Source organism: Coregonus lavaretus, assembly GCF_964263955.1.
Source record: "Coregonus lavaretus genome assembly, chromosome: 6".
In the NCBI taxonomy this organism is placed as follows: Eukaryota; Metazoa; Chordata; class Actinopteri; order Salmoniformes; family Salmonidae; genus Coregonus; species Coregonus lavaretus.
In genome coordinates this window covers 41,118,585-41,137,904 of record NC_139993.1, presented here as the reverse complement: position 1 = coordinate 41,137,904, position 19,320 = coordinate 41,118,585, and the positions used below count along the sequence as shown (strand labels likewise).

At 40.6% G+C, this 19,320-nt stretch overlaps 1 protein-coding gene across 2 annotated transcripts; it reads left to right on the top strand.

The window, feature by feature from the left end:
• Positions 1-1,592: 1,592 nt before the first annotated feature.
• On the top strand, positions 1,593-19,017 carry LOC311131582 (spermatogenesis-associated protein 6-like). 2 transcript variants are annotated; one of them, XM_084164644.1, is made up of 14 exons: positions 1,600-1,708; positions 2,064-2,201; positions 2,300-2,348; positions 2,429-2,470; positions 3,260-3,361; positions 3,833-3,957; positions 4,162-4,248; positions 9,889-10,173; positions 12,781-12,889; positions 13,026-13,066; positions 15,451-15,617; positions 17,224-17,317; positions 18,154-18,236; positions 18,489-19,017. In XM_084164644.1, exons 1-14 carry the CDS (start codon positions 1,616-1,618, stop codon positions 18,643-18,645), a joined length of 1,572 nt encoding a protein of 523 aa, XP_084020770.1. In that variant the 5' UTR covers positions 1,600-1,615; the 3' UTR covers positions 18,646-19,017. The 2 variants fall into 2 exon arrangements, with proteins under 2 accessions (XP_084020771.1, XP_084020770.1); XM_084164645.1 differs by lacking the exon at positions 3,260-3,361 and having other exon boundaries at positions 1,593-1,708.
• Positions 19,018-19,320: the final 303 nt, after the last annotated feature.

Sequence of the window (19,320 nt, the reverse complement as noted above, 5' to 3'; positions counted from 1 at the left end):
CTCTCTCTCTCTCTCTCTCTCTCTCTCTCGCTCTCTCTCTCTCTCTCTCTCTCTCTCTCTCTCTCTCTCTCTCTCTCTCTCTCTCTCTCTCTCTCTCACTCTCTCACTCTCTCACTCTCTCACTCTCTCACTCACTCACTCACTCTCATAAACACACACAATCTGCACACACACACACAAGAAAATGCTTCCTTCTATTCAAAGTGCATGGTCCCCACTGTGCCGCTATCATTTTAAGCTTTATCTAGAGCCATTATTCTCTATTGCGTTCTCCATGAGACTGGGCACATTACTTTCTAATTAATTGTACACGGCTATGCATGTGAGAAAGCGAGAATTGTTAATACATTTTCTCTTCAATAGTCAAGGAAATTATATTTCATATTAGCCTCCCTTACATTTGTTATGCATTATTTAGCCCCTTACCAACTCCCAGTGGCTCTTGTTTATCTAAGAGGATGGTTAATTGCAGCTGCAGGTAGCCTAGCGGTTAAGAGCAGTGGGTCAGTATCCGAAAGGTCGCTGGTTCGAATCCCCTAGCCAACTAGGTGAATATCTGTTGATGTGCCCTTGAGGAAGGCACTTAACCCTAGTTGCTCTGGATAAGAGCATCTGCCAAATTACTAAAATGTAAAAGCACAGTAAACAAGTCTGTTTAGAGCCCTGCTGTGGTCAGTGTCACCCTGTATATCACAAAGCCAGTAGAGGTTGGTGTGTATATAACTACTCATCAAAGATTGATCATTCATGTGGGGTCCAAGACTGGAAGTTTGTTTTTCCAAATACTTCTATCCAAGCATTACTAAAATAAATGCGTGGCATGGTCTAAATTCCACTTATTTGATCGCTCTGCGGCGCTCATCATTTATCAGGACATCATAACTATTGATTCTCAATCTGCCCAATAAATGGTTTTGTTGGATCCACTGAACACAGTCTACAAAATGAGGATTTGCCTGAATTCCAGTTTTATTTTCCCCCAAGAGTCACATGACCACCAATATCTCTGCTTTGCTAGAGTCAGCGTAGTGCAGAAGGTGTCGTATGCTGAGAATTGAGGAGGATGTGTCAAGGGTGAGGGATCCTGTGAGTAGTAGATCTGTGCCAGCACAGAGGGATAGGCTAACGAGTGATATATGCTTCAGTATGGTTGGCTTCTTAGCGTTCATAGCAATGGTTATCAACTGTGCCACAGAAATGGAACGTAAATCACAGAAAATAGATGTTGTGGTGGCAGCTTCAGAGAAGTATTTGGGTATACGAGACGAGATTTGACTTTAGAATAGTTACAGGGTGGTTTGAGTGGTGGTGTCTCGTCCTACCAGGCTGTTGGCATGGTGCAGGAGCAGATAAGGTGAACGTAGTGGAATGGGGTAGTGGGCTTTTAATGAGTGTTGGAAGGGTGTTTTTTTGTATATGTATATATTTTTGTTTTACTTTTCCCTTTTCCCATTTTGTATCACAAAGTATAATGGATGTATATTATAATCCAGTTGGGGGCAGTAATGCAACATATTGGATGCCAACCGCCTTTAACTGCCAAAGAAGAAGAAGAAGCAGCCCATTATCTTCTCTCCCTGTTGGTGTTTGGCAGCTATGACAACGAAGTTTGAAAATGGGTGGGTTGACACCTCAAAAAAAGAAGCTTTCCTCCTCCAAAATGTCTAAGAAAGCTCTGAAATGCACCGTGCAAATGGAAATCAAAGCTGTAAGTACAACCTGATATGTTATTTTCCCTCACTAAGTTTTTACTTGATCCATAACGCCAATAATATATTAGCAAATGAGCTAATCTTTGCTAGCAAACGTTAGCTTGCTATTCATGTTCCAATCATCAATATACACACACTAGTGTCTAGAACTACTGCAGCCAACTGCTCCCACTGTGAGTAAAAGTAAACTCCCAAGCAAAATAGCTAGATCAATAACGTTAGGCTTGCCAGCCCATTGGGTTTGTCTTTTAACGTTAGCTAATAATAGCTACTAGTTAGCAACTTGTTGCACAAAGCAAACAATTGCTATCTAGCCCAGTAGCTAGCTACAATTGATTTGTTTGATTACAGATTACTTGTCCAGGGGTTGTGTTACCCAATCAGGAAGACATATACCTGAGTGTCTGCGTCATGGGACAGTTCAAGAAGACTCTCTGCCTGCCGCCTGTATTCCCTCTTCTATTCCATGAGAAGATGGTCTTTGTGAAGGTAAGAAGGATAGAAAACACACACTATACCCCGACCCACAACATTGCTTACAGCAACACAAAACAACCGTATTGTATGTTCTTTATTTCCATCTGAAGACGTTCACAGGAGCTGCTGACCCAGGTCACATTGTGGACATCCTAGAAGGTAGTCATTTCTCATTTTGAGCCTTTCTGAGATCTCATTTCATAACATAAAAATCTTATGTCTCTGTTATCTTCCTATAGCTGACACAACATCCTTTGAACTGATTCAGCTTGTGCCTCCAGGTATGACTTTCCAGAAATGTTTTTAAAAGGTCTAACAGTTCATGTTTTTTAAGCATGATAGGGACATGGATTTCATAATTTCTAAAAGTAATCTGTTTACAAATCATCTCTTGAGTTGTTTTTTTCACACTACCTACACTGAGTATACAAAACATTAAGAACACCTGCGGAATGCTTTCGAAACCTTGTAGAGTCCATGCCCTAACGAATTGAGTCAGTTCTGAGGGCTAAAGGGGTGCAACTCAATATTAGGAAAGTGTTCCTAATGTTTGATATACTCAGTGTATATTATCTGTTGTTAATGAGCATGGCTATACAGTAGATAGAACAATGAACTCATGAAACAAATACCAAAAACTACACTGAACGAAATTATAAATGCAACATGTAAAGTGCTGGTCCCATGTTTCATGAGCTGAAATAAAAGATCCCAGAAATGTTCCATATGCACAAAGAGCTTATTTCTCTCATTTTGTGCACACATTTGTTTACATCCCTGTTAGTGAGCATTTGATCCTTTGTCAAGATAATCCAACCATCTGACAGGTGTGGCATATCAAGAAGCTGATTAAACAGCATGATCATTACACAAGTGCACCTTGTGTTGGGGACAATAAAAGGCCACTCTAAAATGTGCAATTTGGTCACACAACACAATGCCACAGATGTGTCAAGTTTTGAGCGAGTGTGCAATTGGCATACTGACTGCAGGAATGTCCACCAGAGCTGTTTCCAGAGAATTGAATGTTCATTTCTCTACCATAAGCTGCCTCCAACGTCGTTTTGTAGAATTTGGCAGTATATCCAATCGGCCTCACAACCGCAGACCACGTGTAACCACGCCAGCCCTCCACATCCGGCTTCTTCACCTGCGGGATCGTCTGAGATTGGGTGTGTGCTCATTCTGATTGGCTGGGCCTGGTTCCCCAGTGGGTGGGCCTATGCCCACCCATGGCTGTGCCCCTGCCTGGTCATGTGAAATCCATAGATTAGGGGCTAATTTATTTATTTCAATTGACTGATTTCCTTATATGAACTGTAACTCTTTTGAAATTGTTGCGTTTATATGCTTGTTCAGTATATCTTTTGGTATTTGTTTCATTAGTCCATTGTTGATATAGTCCCAAAATGCTTTGCATGTCAGCAATCACATTTTCAAGATATATAACTTTCAAAATACAGAAATACAGCTGGTATGATGCATCATACCTTCTGTATTTTGAAAGTAATATCTTGAAAACTTGATTGCTGACATGCAAAACATTTTGGGACTATATCAACAATGGACTAATGAAACAAATACCAAAAGATAGTTTTTGGGTGGAGTTTTACTTTAAGCTATATATTGCTCTGTGGTTTTAGAGGGGGATATTTTGGCCACTATTGAAGAGAACACCAGAGAATTCCTCTATCCAGGCCCCAAGCTGACGCCTAGAGCCGGTGGTCCCGAGAGAGAGATGCTGATGAGGAGATCTATCTGTTTCCCTGTGGGTGCACCACCTCCTCCACAGGCTTTGTCATATGTTAAACATCTCCAAAGCCAATTTCCTTCCATTTTGTTTTCTTGAGAATACAATGATTGTAGATTTTGTGTTTGCAAATTGATCTTGCAAGCGGTGTGTTATCTGAAGTCACTCTGGTTGGCTTTCCATCTCCTTGTTAAAGGCTTTTGTTTTCTACTGTCCCCTCAGGGAATCTCTCCTAAAGTGGAGTTTGCAACCATGTCTGTCATTGAGGAATGTGATGGGAAAGATAGCCAGCCTCAGCCTGCCTCCCCTGTAAGTGTGTGTCCTCTCCTCACCGCCCTCATCACACCAATGTTCCCGTGTTCATAATGAATTGTTCAGCTGTGAGAGATTTGAATGATACCCAGACAGCCATAGTTAAAAGGAAGGAGAAGAGGGTTTCTCATTGCCACACAAGACAGTGATCTAAATGGTTATTTGATTGTAAAGCATGTCTTATAGCACATTTCCCTTTTATCTTTGCTCTTGTGTACTTTTGAATTGATTCTCCCACTTCACTATAGGCTTACTTAACGGTGGGAGTACTACCTAACATTTTGTGTAGTCAGTTTAGGTTTGCAGCCTGTATTGGATTTTATTGTACGGTAGGCTCCACATATAGTGAGCTGAACATGTATAATCTTAGGCTGTATCAATTATCCTTACACTTGTCAAGACTCTTGTCTTAGAGACAGTCAAGATATATGTAAATTGCTTTACATGTTATCATTCAGATTTTTATGTCCTTGATAAAACACGTTGTTGAAAAATACAAAATCAGGCTGATATAATGCTACTATATCAACATTGGTACCTTCAACAGTTAACATTTATTTAATTTATTTCCTTCCTGTTCAAAATGAGGCAGAGGTTGATCGTGCCACATCTAAGAGCTCAGTAATCCCCCTAGTTTGACATTGACTAATTATTTCTGGACTTCTACAGAATGGCATTGTCTATCATTCTAGTCATTTTCCACCATATACCTATTTTGTTGCCATGGCTACTGACATCCCTGTAGTTTAGCAGCACATTTAAGGGTATCCTCTCCTTGTGAATGTAATTATAGAGAAGCAGATCAGTGGAATTGATATCCAGGCCCAGTTCCTGGTGTCTTTATGTGCTTTGTTTAGAGGAAGAGCCAGTCAATCAGTGTTCATATCCCCTGTTCTCACCTGGCTTCTCCTCACTGTGTCCTTTGGATTTAAAGGGCAACTTGTGCTCAGTTGCATAACATTTCCATTTACTTTTCCAAACGGAAGATTTGCAGCTCCTTTCAGGATTTGTTTCATAACGGGTGCTATCAATTTTGATAGTGTAATCCGCTCTGAAGGCTATGCTTTAAAGGGTTATTTGGCAGACAGACAGCAGGAGAGCGAGAGCAAGGTAGTCATCCATTCTCCCTGAACTTAAAAGCCCCTGCAGTCAGACCAAAAAAACAAACCTTAGGCCTTTGAGTGTTGTGAAATGTAGGACCATTCTCCAGGTGCTGTTACCAGAGCCATTTATTTTAATAAGCATTATTGACAAAATGGCAGGATTTGGATGGGTGTAGGTATTCTGTCGTGACCCCCAAGGAGATGGGAATCAGAGTGAAGTGATAGGGAGAAGCATCATTGATGCTGCCTTTAGCCTTTCTTCATATGATACTAATGGATACTCAGGATTCTCATTACCCTGGCAGGTTGAGCAATGCACTGAGGCTCCTCTTTTCCACTTTTATAATAGGAACCCTTTAAAATGTCCTGCCCTGTAATGGAGAATTCAGTCATTATTTTCTCCCTCTGTCTCTTGTATCTAGTCTCTAAGACAGCTGTCTTGTCTATTTCCACTGTTGTCACTCCTTTTTTGTCTGTGTTTGTGTGCATGTCACTCTTTGTGAAGTCTCATGGTGTGGACTTGACATGGCATTCTTTTTAAATGGGTTTTCTTCGACATGATTTGCATCCATTTGAATGGGTCTCGTTTCTTGTTTTATAAGCTACTTGTGGCTCAGGCTTTGTTGTTTCAAGGACACCCTGCTTTATCACCCGTTACCAATACCACCCCACTATTCACATCAGACAAGCACCACTCATGTTGGAAAATTGCCCTTCTGTGTTTACACCAAAAAAAGAGAAAATAATAGAGAAAAAACAACTTAGTTTAATTTCATTAAATCGGTCCACTCCAAATGGCAATCTCAATCAGGATTTATTTATTCAATTTCCTAAAAATGAGTTAATATGCCAGGATGTCCCAATTAGCATTTAAATTATCTTTATTTTACAACCATGTAATGCTATTATTAGTCTGAAGTTGGCCATCAAATGCAATTAACATTTTTTAAACGTATTTATCTGGGCATCGCCCGCAGGAACTAAGATATTGCTTCTCAGAATTATGTTAGTGACCATTAGAATTATTGAAGTCATTTTGCAACCAAGGTGATATCCCAGCACAGCGGTGTTATTTACGTTGCATAGTTTTAATGGGGGGGGGGGGGGGGGGGGGGGGGGGGGGGGCAGGCAGGCAGGCAGACTGAGCATCTACCGAGCAATAGGGCAGACTGAACATCTACCACCCCACTATCAGATTAGGGGTGGGGACAATTTATGCTTTTTGTCCCCCCACTTTTTATCTGAAATCACCATCACCCACTGATTAACTTGACATTTTTGCAGATAAAAAATGTTTTGAGCTAGTACTTTGTCAAGATTTATCTTTAGAAAGTAGCATGGCATTCAATATAATGCAGCTTTTTTTTTTTTCCTGTCTCAAAAGTGAATGGTTTGAAATGTTAAGGAGAGCTTCTCCCACTCTGACCAATGAATGCGACCATGCGTAGCAAAAATTGCTTTCCTTTATGAAATTACCCTGTTCATGTAAAAATGACCAAATACACTGACTGTTTAAAGCAAAACAACCAAAACTATTTCTTATGGTGAACCTGACAAATCTAAATAAAATCTGAATGATTGCAACCCCCAATCAGCAGTTGGATGTTAGTTGCGTCCACTCCGGTAGGCTAAAACACAATTTTCTACAGAGCATTTGGTAACAATGACCCAGCAAATTACATTGGTTGTCACTCAACTACTAAAGCCTATGATTTGACATTGCGAAAGCCATTTTAAAAGCATCTGAATGTGCCGTGCAGATGTACAAATAGCCAATTAGAACAGGGATAGGCCTACCTCTCGTTGGCGCGAGCAGCTGTCTCCAACACTGTGGTCCTCTGTAGCTCAATTGGTAGAGCATGGCGCTTGTAACGCCAGGGTAGTGGGTTCGATCCCCGGGACCACCCATACGTAAAAATGTATGCGCACATGACTGTAAGTCACTTTGGATAAAAGCGTCTGCTAAATGGCATTATTATTATTATTATTATTATTATTACTGTGCGCACAGTTGTTAACCAGTTAAATGTAATCTACGTAATCCCCAAAAGTAATTATTTATCATTAGAGGGCCATAAACAATCATTAGTAATGCTGCATACTCAAATGTTAAAATCTCACCTTTCAGGTAAAGATAAGTTATAAATTGGTGGTGTAGTCAGTTTTGAGGACACAGCCTCAAGTACACAGTACAAATATGATAAAAATATGAAATATTTTATGTATTTCCTATTCAACAAAACTGTATGAATAAGGCTTGAAATGACTTGTATGCTTTCTACCTATAGCATAATCAAATTATAAAATGACTAACTATAATATTTAACCTTCCTTATAACTGTAAAATACATATTTCTAAAGGTCTCTCTTGATCAAAACGTCTGCCCCCATCGTTGTGAATGTCTCACAGAGCGCTAGCTTGGCTTCCTGAACTCGTTAGGAACTCGCCTTTCATCTCATATTAATCTATGACAAACAAAGTGTTTTTTGTTTAAAATCTATGAATTATTTTAGATGAATGGCTATAAATTGTGTCCCTATACCGGGATAGTTGCTGCTCAATATGCGATATGTGACAAGAAGGGCGTTGTAAACAACAGCCAACTTTCCGGGACATAGACATGTCATATATGGGCAGAAAGCCTAAATTCTTGTTAATCTAACTGCAGTGTCCCGGTATAACTGCAGTGTCCTGCTATTACAGCAAGAAAATACCATGCTATTGTTTGAGGATAGTGCACAACAACAAAACACTTTTCACAGCAACTGGTTTGGTACATTCACCTCTGAAGGTAAATAATGTACTTACATTCAGTAATCTTGCTCTGATTTGTCATCCTGAGGGTCCCAGAGATAAAATGTAGTGTAGTTTTGTTTGAAAAATCTATTTTATATTCAAATGTAGGAAATGGGTTGTACAGTTTGACCCCACTGCTGTCTCTGGCTCCACACCCGCCCGGCCATCTAGAGGTGTGAAGGTTAGTGTCTTTTTTGTAGGGAAGCTAATGATCCATCATGTATGACATTCCTGGGAGTGTGTAAACTTAAATGTTTTATTACCATAGCATTTTTGTATGTTCTCTATAGTTATGTACATGAAAATGTAAACATTTACCAATTCGGCACATTTGGGAAAACTCCTGGCAGACTTGATACAAAATATTGTGTAGTGATGGGGCGGCAGGTAGCTTAGTGGTTAAGAGCGTTGTGCCAGTAACCGAAAGGTCGCTGGTTCTAATCCCCGAGCCGACTAGCCCTTGAGCAAGGCACTTAACCATAATTGCTCCTGTAAGTCGCTCTGGATAAGAGCGTCTGCTAAATGACAAAAATGTAAATGTAATGTAAAATGATGTAATTCTTCACTGGATCAGTCTGAAACGTTGCACACTCACTGCTGCCATCTTGTGGACAACATCTAAATTACACCTAGAATCCTACATCACTGTCTGGCCTTTCTCTTGCATTTCAAAGATGATTCTAAAAATAAAACGCTTCTTTTTTTTGTATTATCTTCTACCAGATCTGTGTTATATTCTCCTACATTTAATTTCACATTTCGACCAACTTCAAAGTGTTTCCTTTCAAATTATATCAAGAATATGCATATCCTTGCTTCAGGTCCTGAGCGACAGGCAGTTAGATTTGGGTATGTCATTTTAGGCTTTTTTTTTGTTTTGTTTTAAAGGGTCCGATCCGTAATTAACGTCCCATCCGAAAGACTGAATCCTACACAGGGCAATGTCCCCAATCACTGCCCTAGCTTCAGAGGTAAACCAGCAGTGGGATTCAGGGTGGTATGCTGCTGGCCACTCTCTCCTGTTGTGCTACGAAGTAACGATTGCAGGCATGTGTTTTGTCCGTGGCTGTGATGTAGGGTTCGGAAGAGCGATTGAAATGGTAGGAGGTAAATCCCAACTTCAAGTGGTTTCAGATATCACATCCTACGTGTCCGTGGGAACCAGGGCTAAAACCTCAACGCAAGCCATTTCGATCTACGGTATCCATAGATAGATTTTATAAGCGAAAAATGTAGGTCGGTACCAGAACCACGCAGGTCCCCTAAAGAGGTTTAACTGACAGTCATATGCAGTTACATGCATAAAGTTTGATAGGCTACTGAACTGAAGGAAAGCACGCATCAATTCAGTCACAACAGATAAGAGGTATTTTCGGAATATAACAATATGAGTAAAAAACATTTGTGAACCGGCTATTCGTAACGTTTGAATCGGTTTTCTGACCGATGCATGCTTCATTTGGATCAGTTTGGGCTCCCGCAGACTGATGTACTCCTTTCTTAAACATTTGAACCGATGTATATCGGTGAATCATTACATCCCTAATATCTGGTTAGATATAGTATGCTTGGCCTATGCTCTTAAATCCACATAACTCCTATGTTTTAACAAACAAACAATCACAATATTTGAAAAATCAAAAAGTAGCGTATTTGTGCAATTGCAGTATACAGCCAAGTTGCAGTTGTGGTCACATGATTCTTGTGGACTCCAACCTGTTGCCCCTCCCTTTGCAGCCTTGTTGTAGTCCATCCCCAGCCAGACCGTCCCCAGCGAGGCGTAGACCAGTCAGCAGGGCTGTCGGGAGCCCTAGACAGACGCTGAAAGGGAAGGATCTGAGTCTGACTGGTCCATCCAGTGGATATGAGCAGCCCACTGTGGCCTCCCAGGCCCGTGCTCCCTCTCCCTACACCCACCGCAGGATGTGCCAACTGTCTGAGGAGGCCCGGCAGAGACTCAGCTACCTTCAACTTGGGCCCTACAGGTTCAAGAAGGAAACAGAGCCCCAGATCCCCTTTGTGGTTGGTGTTGTTTACCTGTCTTGCTGTCTGATAAACAGTTGGTCTGACTGTTTGTCTATATGTGTGTAGAGATACAGTGGATTTAAAAAGTCTACACACCCCTGTTAAAATGCCAGGTTTTTGTGATGTAAAAGAATGAGACAAAGAAATCATGTCAGAACTTTTTCCACCTTTTAATGTGACCTATAACGTGATCAATTAAATTGAAAAAAAACAAATCTTTGAGGGGGAAAAATAAAGAATAAAAAACTCACAATAACCTGGTTGCACACCCTTAAACTAATACATTGTTGAAGCACCTTTTGATTTTATTACAGCACTGTCTTTTTGGGTAGGAGTCTATTATCATGGCACATCTTGACGTGGCAATATTTGCCCACTCTTCTTTGCAAAAGCGCTCCAACTCTGTCAGATTGCGAGGACATCTCCTGTGCACAGCCCTCTTCAGATCACCCCAGAGATGTTCAATTGGATTCAGGTCTGGGCTCTGGCTGGGCCATTCCAAAACGTTAATCTTCTTCTGGTGAAGCCATGCTTTTGTGGATTTGGATGTGTGCTTTGGGTCGTTGTCGTTCTGAAAGGTGAACTTCCTCTTCATCTTCAGCTTTCTAATGGACGCCTGAAGGTTTTGTGCCAAAATTGCCTGGTATTTGGAACTGTTCATAATTCCCTCCACCCTGACTAAGGCCCCGGTTCCAGCTGAAGAAAAATAGCCCCAAAGCATGATGCTGCCACCACCATGCTTCACTGTGGGTATGGTGTTCTTTGGGTGATGTGCAGTGTTTTTGCGGCAAACATACCTTTTGGAATTATGGCCAAAAAGTTCAACCTTGGTTTCATCAGACCATAACACATTTTCCCACGTGCTTTTGGGGGACTTTATGTTTGTTTTTGCAAACTTCAGCCGGGCTTGGATGTTTTTCTTTGTAAGAAAAGGCTTCCGTCTTGCCACCCTACCCCATTTATATGAAGAATACGGGAGATTGTTGTCACATGTAGCACACAGCCAGTACTTGCCAGAAATTCCTGCAGTTCCTTTAATGTTGCTGTAGGCCTCTTGGAAGCCTCCCTGACCAGTTTTCTTCTCGTCTTTTCATACATTTTGGAGGGACGTCCAGTTCTTGGTAATGTCTCTGTTGTGCCATATTTTCTCCACTTGATGATGACTGTGTTCCATGGTATATGTAATGCTTTGGAAATTATTTTGTACCCTTCTCCTGACTGATATCTTTCAACAATGAGATCCCTCTGATGCTTTGGAAGCGCTCTGCGGACCATGGCTTTTGCTCTGAAATGCAACTAAGAAAATGTCAGGAAAATCCTACTAGAACAGCTGAACTTTATTTGTGATTAATCAGAGTCACTTTAAATGATGGCAGGTGTGTAATGACTTCTATTTAACATGAGTTTGAATGTGATTGGTTAATTCTGAACACAGCCACATCCCCAGGTATAAGAGGGTGTGCACACTTATGCAACCAGGTTATTGGAAGGTTTTTATTTTTCATTTTTTCCCCCTCAAAGATTTCCGTTTGTTTTTCAATTGAATTGTTCACATTATAGGTCACATTAACAGTGGAAAAAGTTCTGACATGATTTCTCTTTGTCTCATTCTTTTACATCACAAAAACCTGGCATTTTAACAGGGGTGTGTAGACTTTTTATATCCACTGTGTGTGTATATATATATATATATATAATCAGCCCAGTTTTCAATGTCCTATTATCTTACTTCTCAGTTAGGCTAGGCTATTCCATCAGCACTTCTTTCACTCGCTTTCTTTTAAGGATCTCTGCATGCATTGTAAGTATAAATAGTTCACCCTTGTTTGCTGCAAACATTTTAAATGTACCAGGATTGAAGGATTTGCATATATTTTATAGGGAGGGTATTGCTATGATCAAGCCCAATAGATCCCAAGCCCCTGGGCATGGATTGAGAATAACTGGAAGGCCTTTCACTGGCTCCTCGTGTTTCTGTTTGATTGTTAATTTAAATAACATCCAGTCCTGAGGTGTAAATATCAAAGCTGTCATTAAAGTAAAGATTGGGATTTAGCTGTGATATCAGTGTGGCATTTTCCAGCAATACAGCCTTTAAAAAGGGAGCGTTTTACAAGAGGAAATCCCGGGGCTACAATTAACCTAGTTAATTAAGAGTCAAACCATGATTAACAAATAGTTACCTATTGAAGTAGCTGAGCCCCGCACTGAATGCATTATCAATGTGTGTTTAAAGCCTGCACTGCGCACGTATGTGGAAGCAAATAGCTCATTTCTTCAGTGCGTGTAATAGTCATGTTTAATTGAAGAGTGTGGGGTTCAGTTGACACATCAGCTCCTAATAGAGGTTGAGTTAGTGGTGTCGGTCAGCCTAAAAAGTTTCTCTCTTTGGTTAAACCTTTTTATAGTCTTTATATAACTTTTGATTAACTCTGGAATTAAAGATAAATATAGCAGGAGAAATTAGCTCCCTGTGTGTCATTACATGCTGCTTAGTTAGCACCTCTATTATTATTATTATTATTATTATTATTATTATTATTATTATTATTACTATGTTAATTACTGACTTTAGCTGATTGTTTTGTATTTTATATGCTACAGGTCTCCAGTACTCTGAGTGCCTCCATGATCGAGACTCCATCTCGTCTCTCCTCTAAAAGAAGCCTTCCCCACAGCAGGTCCACCAGCTTTGCTGCAGACAACTCAGGAGGTGAGTAATTATGTGTAGCAATATCTGTGTTGGTGGATGTAAATACATTGTATTTTTTGATATACCTGACTAACTTACAGGTTACCACTTTTGCATTGTATGGTACAGTACTGTTATTCACATTTTTTCTCCTTAGATTTCTCTCTCCTTGGCAGCTACAGACCAACGCCTGTTAAAGTAAGTCAATATATAGAATACAGTGGGGGGAAAAAAGTATTTAGTCAGCCACCAATTGTGCAAGTTCTCCCACTTAAAATGATGAGAGAGGCCTGTAATTTTCATCATAGGTACACGTCAACTATGACAGACAAAATGAGAAAAGAAAATCACATTGTAGGATTTTTAATGAATTTATTTTCAAATTATGGTGGAAAATAAGTATTTGGTCAGTAACAAAAGTTTCTCAATACTTTGTTATATACCCTTTGTTGGCAATGACACAGGTCAAACGTTTTCTGTAAGTCTTCACAAGGTTTTCACACACTGTTGCTGGTATTTTGGCCCATTCCTCCATGCAGATCTCCTCTAGAGCAGTGATGTTTTGGGGCTGTCGCTGGTCAACACGGACTTTCAACTCCCTCCAAAGATTTTCTATGGGGTTGAGATCTGGAGACTGGCTAGGCCACTCCAGGACCTTGAAATGCTTCTTACGAAGCCACTCCTTCGTTGCCCGGGCGGTGTGTTTGGGATCATTGTCATGCTGAAAGACCCAGCCACGTTTCATCTTCAATGCCCTTGCTGATGGAAGGAGGTTTTCACTCAAAATCTCACGATACATGGCCCCATTCATTCTTTCCTTTACACGGATCAGTCGTCCTGGTCCCTTTGCAGAAAAACAGCCCCAAAGCATGATGTTTCCACCCCCATGCTTCACAGTAGGTATGGTGTTCTTTGGATGCAACTCAGCATTCTTTGTCCTCCAAACACGACAAGTTGAGTTTTTACCAAAAAGTTCTATTTTGGTTTCATCTGACCATATGACATTCTCCCAATCCTCTTCTGGATCATCCAAATGCACTCTAGCAAACTTCAGACGGGCCTGGACATGTACTGGCTTAAGCAGGGGGACACGTCTGGCACTGCAGGATTTGAGTCCCTGGCGGCGTAGTGTGTTACTGATGGTAGGCTTTGTTACTTTGGTCCCAGCTCTCTGCAGGTCATTCACTAGGTCCCCCCGTGTGGTTCTGGGATTTTTGCTCACCGTTCTTGTGATCATTTTGACCCCACGGGGTGAGATCTTGCGTGAAGCCCCAGATCGAGGGAGATTATCAGTGGTCTTGTATGTCTTCCATTTCCTAATAATTGCTCCCACAGTTGATTTCTTCAAACCAAGCTGCTTACCTATTGCAGATTCAGTCTTCCCAGCCTGGTGCAGGTCTACAATTTTGTTTCTGGTGTCCTTTGACAGCTCTTTGGTCTTGGCCATAGTGGAGTTTGGAGTGTGACTGTTTGAGGTTGTGGACAGGTGTCTTTTATACTGATAACAAGTTCAAACAGGTGCCATTAATACAGGTAACGAGTGGAGGACAGAGGAGACTCTTAAAGAAGAAGTTACAGGTCTGTGAGAGCCAGAAATCTTGCTTATTTGTAGGTGACCAAATACTTATTTTCCACCATAATTTGCAAATAAATTCATTAATAATCCTACAATGTGATTTTCTTTTCTCATTTTGTCTGTCATAGTTGACGTGTACCTATGATGAAAATTACAGGCCTCTCTCATCTTTTTAAGTGGGAGAACTTAAAACTGTGGTCCTCTGTAGCTCAGCTGGTAGAGCACGGCGCTTGTAACGCCAGGGTAGTGTGTTCGATCCCCGGGACCACCCATACGTAAAAATGTATGCACCCATGACTGTAAGTCGCTTTGGATAAAAGCGTCTGCTAAATGGCATATTATTATTATTATTATTATTATTATTATTATTATTATTGAACTTGCACAATTGGTGGCTGACTAAATACTTTTCCCCCACTGTGTATATATAACACATGAAATACTATATTATGTGAGTAATAAACATTATATGAATGATTTGGTGCTTGAAAAAAATGGAAATATATTGTATTTCAAATACTGCATGTCTTTATGTGATTAAAGGTCCAATGCAGCTGTTTTTATCTCAATATCAAATCATTTCTGGGTAACAATGAAGTACCTTACTGGGATTGTTTTAAATTAAAATGGTCAAAAAGAAACAAAAATAGCTTCTTAGCAAAGAGCAAATTCTCAAGCAAGAATTGGTGGTCTGAGTGGGGAGGGGAAAATAATTGAAAACTAGCTGTTATTGGCAGGGAGGTTTGGAACTCTCTTTCTTATTGGTCTATTAACTAATTTACCGCCTGGTGATGTCAACAGGCAGGCCAAAACTTTTCAAACAGCTCTTACACTAAAAGGGTATTATCATCATTTTCGCAATTTCCCAGTATTATATTCCAACCTCATATTATGGAAATGTATATAAAACACAGGAAAATCATGTTTTTGACTGCACTGGGCCTTTAGGAGAAATAATGCAGTGCGTTCAACTGTGCTGATCAAAGGTCTTCTTGTCTTTCTCCAGGTAGGCACTGGCTGTCTGAAGAATCAGAAATCCCCAGGGAAGTCTTCCAGACAGGACTGTTCCAGAACCACAGTCAGGATGGCTCGGTCAGCCCTGGCTGCCCAGTCCTCTACCCCAGTGTGTGGCCCGAGGAGTCCCTTGCTCAGCCGCACCTCGCTCAGAGAGCGGTAACAACACACCCGCTACTGGAACACAGTTTAACACTCATGCATTTTTCTGTCTTGGCCTCTTATGGGCTTTTTTAGTTTCCCACACAGCTGTCCTCCTGAGATAAAGTTAGATAATAAGGAGCATAATTAAAGTCCCTGCTAATGACTTGGTGTTTTGTCTCTGCCGTCCCCCGAGTAGTTTGTGCAGATCAACAATGGCAAGATCTGAAGCTGTGTCATTAGGTATCTTCTCTAGCTTGACATCGCTACGTTTTTCTCCCAGCTGAGTAAAAAGGGGAAGAAAAATAGTTTTTTGGTAGAATTTGACTTGACTTTGTCATGCTCGGAGCTAAGCTATTTGTGTTTGCTCAAAAGATGTTGAAAGGACTGCGGGAGAAACCAACTCTCCAATATTTCCAATTATATGGTATTGACAATGTGGACCTCATGAGAGCCTCGGACTTTGTACTTGTAATCTTTATTTTGATCACACTCTACAGCCAAGATGAATATCCCCCTCTCTCAAATGACAGGATCTGATGTCTTGTCATGTTTGTTCATTACTTAAAAGAAAAAAAAGGATCCATGAGAAAACAAAGGAAAATGGTATTGATTGTGTTTCAGCGAGACCGACTGCATTTGACCTGACGCACACTTTAATAAATTCTGAGAGACCCTGTTATTGATCTGAACAGCTGCGAGCTAAACCAACAAATGTTTGGTTGTTTGTTACGCCACCTCCCTTTTTTCAGTTCATAAGTAAACATTAAAATCAATAGGCAATTTTAAACTGGAAAGTAAATTGTAGGAAATGAATGATGCTTCTCTCAATTGAAAACGCGACAGAAGTCACAGAGCTGGAGATTAAGCTGGGCTTTGTAGATTCCGACGACGGGAGAAGGAGCACGTCTTGTGGAAGTCTTTGATGGAAAAGCAAATGATAGATCCTTACATCAACTTTGCCCTCCACCCTCAGTCTATTCATGTTCTGATGACCTGTCCTTTATGACTATCTGAAGCAGTGACTACATTTTAGCTGATTAAAGATAAAAAGCAGCACCAAATGGCAAGACAGCACGACTCCCTTACCAATCAATTGGCAAGACAGCACGACTCCCTTACCAATCAGATGGCAAGACAGCACGACTCCCTTACAAATCAGATGTGGATTGGAAGTAATACAGCGCTTAGAAGTATTTACTTTGTCTTTTGTAAGCCTCCTCTTATATGGCCCTTTTGCCAGTTAACGGACAGCACTTCTTTTTTATGTTGTACTAAAAAATAAGTCTGTGTCCCTAGACTAATAGACAGTATTCTCATTGTTGACGTTACACAGTTTAGGATCGGAACACAGAACCCAATCACACTTTTAGAAGAGTTCAATTCAAAGAAATGTGAAACATTCAAAGCATCAATAATCTAGAGTAGTTACCTACATGCTCCTTGGGATACAGCACAGACTAGTGGAGAAAAGGAGTACTGTTCAGAACACAGATTACTTTTCTTTTTTGAGTGTTGGGGACAATATTGCAGATACATTTTGATTTGGTTTCCTGCTTACCATAATGTTACATACTTTGTTGTGTGAAGGGGATGTGATGCGACTGTGATGTCATTATTCTAGGTTCCATAGTAGTGCGTCCAGTCCGTCTAAGGAGATCCACAGTCGAGTCCAGAAGATTCTCCACACCCATGCTACTGACAGGAAACTACACTTTGTGAGTAACCTATGACCTTTTAGGATAGACAAAGCATAGGCTCCTACTGATATTGACAGATCAATGCCTAAGAAGCATTTATAATATGGAGCTTGGAACACTTTTGTTGGTTATGAAGATTAATATGCATGTTATGGAACATTAGTTCTGCACTACATCTTTGTCTAGGCTTGATTTTACTTATTTGATGAGCTGAACTTCCTCTCACCTCTGTGTTGATTTTTGTTCCCCATTTCAATTTAAAGCCTTGAAATACCTGTTCGGCTCGGTTTACCTCAAATGGAAAAAGCTGTCGAGTTGGCAGGTGTTGCGTTAATAAGACGTATCACTTCCCACCCTTTGCTGTTTGACATGTCCTGATGGCGAAACCAAAGGGAAATCTGTTTAATTACTCTAAAGCTGTCTGAAATCCGCTCTGAAATAAAAGGGAGACGGGGTTCTGTGGGTGGGAGATCTTCAGGCAGTAAGCTTCTGTTAAGGGCTCATCTTCTCTAGCACAAACAGAGAGAAGGTACCAAGGAGCCTCAGCATGGTGCCAACCGCTACATGGCTGAAGCAGAGCTTCAAGAGGAAGAAATGCCTAATCCACACATAATTAAAAGGAAAGACTGAGGGGGATTTACTAAAAGAGAATGAAATCAAACAACTGAAAGAGCTTAACTTTAAATAGGATATTTTTGAATTATAGTAAACAGTGCTATATTTTTAGGGTTTGTGCAATGAATTGATTCGCTAATGTCACATATTTGTCACACACTTGGGAGTGTATAATCTGTTAATATTTTCAGTAATGCTCAATAATAGTAACAATAAACAAAATATTTGTATATTTTCAGGACAAAGATGGGTGTTCGGCTAAGCGGGGGCCTCAGCTCTCCTGTGAAGACTCTTTATGCGACAGCCAGGCCTTCCAGGACAGGTACACACACTCTAGGCCTATCATAATACCATGAAACACCTAATAACTGACATCTTCATGTCATCATAATAATAACCAGAAAGAGGCTTTCTACCGTTTTGACAATATATTTTTGTTTGGCAATTAATCCTGTCTGTTTTTATATGTTAGTTATCTTTGAACAATAATTAGAACGATGTGCACTAATGGTCTGTACTGTAGCATTAATGTTCTTCTTAACCTGATGCCTTTTCTGATGTCCTCCCGCTGCAGGGACACTCCTGGAGAGACATCTGTCCACCTGGACAATGGGACATTCTGGAGCAGCCAGGTTGCCCGCTACACAGGGAAACACCACAGGGCTGTGTTTGAGGACAGTCTGGGACTCATCTACAAGAACTTGTACAGGAGGGCCTCCAGCACCACCTGAGACCTACATAAATCATTGCTTCAGACACCTGGCTGGGCTCCAATTATGACTGTGGTGGTACTTGAGATGGCTAAGATGAAGGAACACTGAGCTATACTATAACCAAAACTTTGTCATATGATGTGCCCAGGTGACCAACTGATTCATGAACTAATAGTTTTGCAAAAATAGTTTCACTTTAGCACGAGTATATGTAAACAGGTGGAGTAACATTCATGAAAATGATTTATAGGGTTACATTCGTGCACTAACAATGGTTTTATTTATACTTTTTTATAAAGACAGGCATTTTGACGCTAAGAATGTTTTACTCTAAACTGATTTAATAACTGTACTTTGAAGGAGACAGATTAAATATTCATTTTGAATTGTCTTTGTCTAATTTGTGGAACTAATTCTTATTAACAACTTGGGATGTAAAATCCAACAAGATCTGCTACTCAAAGTAATTTGAAGTTGACCCTTCTGCTCCTAATGGCAGAAACATGGTTCCTGACTGTTCTGTAGGGTAGTCTGCTGGAGATGAGCTCCAGAGAGTCCACCATCTGTGGTTTAGCCAGAGAACGGGCCACCAGGACAGAAGGCTTGACAGTGCAGCGCAAGTGTCTTCTTTTCACCCTTTCCACGTGATGTGTGCAATAGAGCTCTGAAGCTGCTGGCCGCAAACAACCAACA

What these genes read in the sequence shown, in the direction of transcription:
- LOC311131582 (XM_084164644.1), top strand. Translation starts at nt 1,616, where the DNA reads ATGGGTGGGTTGACACCTCAAAAAAAGAAGCTTTCCTCCTCCAAAATG. An exon ending in ACAGACCAACGCCTGTTAAA is followed by an intron (nt 13,067 to 15,450) that starts GTAAGTCAATAT and finishes GTCTTTCTCCAG; the next exon opens with GTAGGCACTGGCTGTCTGAA. An exon ending in CGCACCTCGCTCAGAGAGCG is followed by an intron (nt 15,618 to 17,223) that starts GTAACAACACAC and finishes TCATTATTCTAG; the next exon opens with GTTCCATAGTAGTGCGTCCA.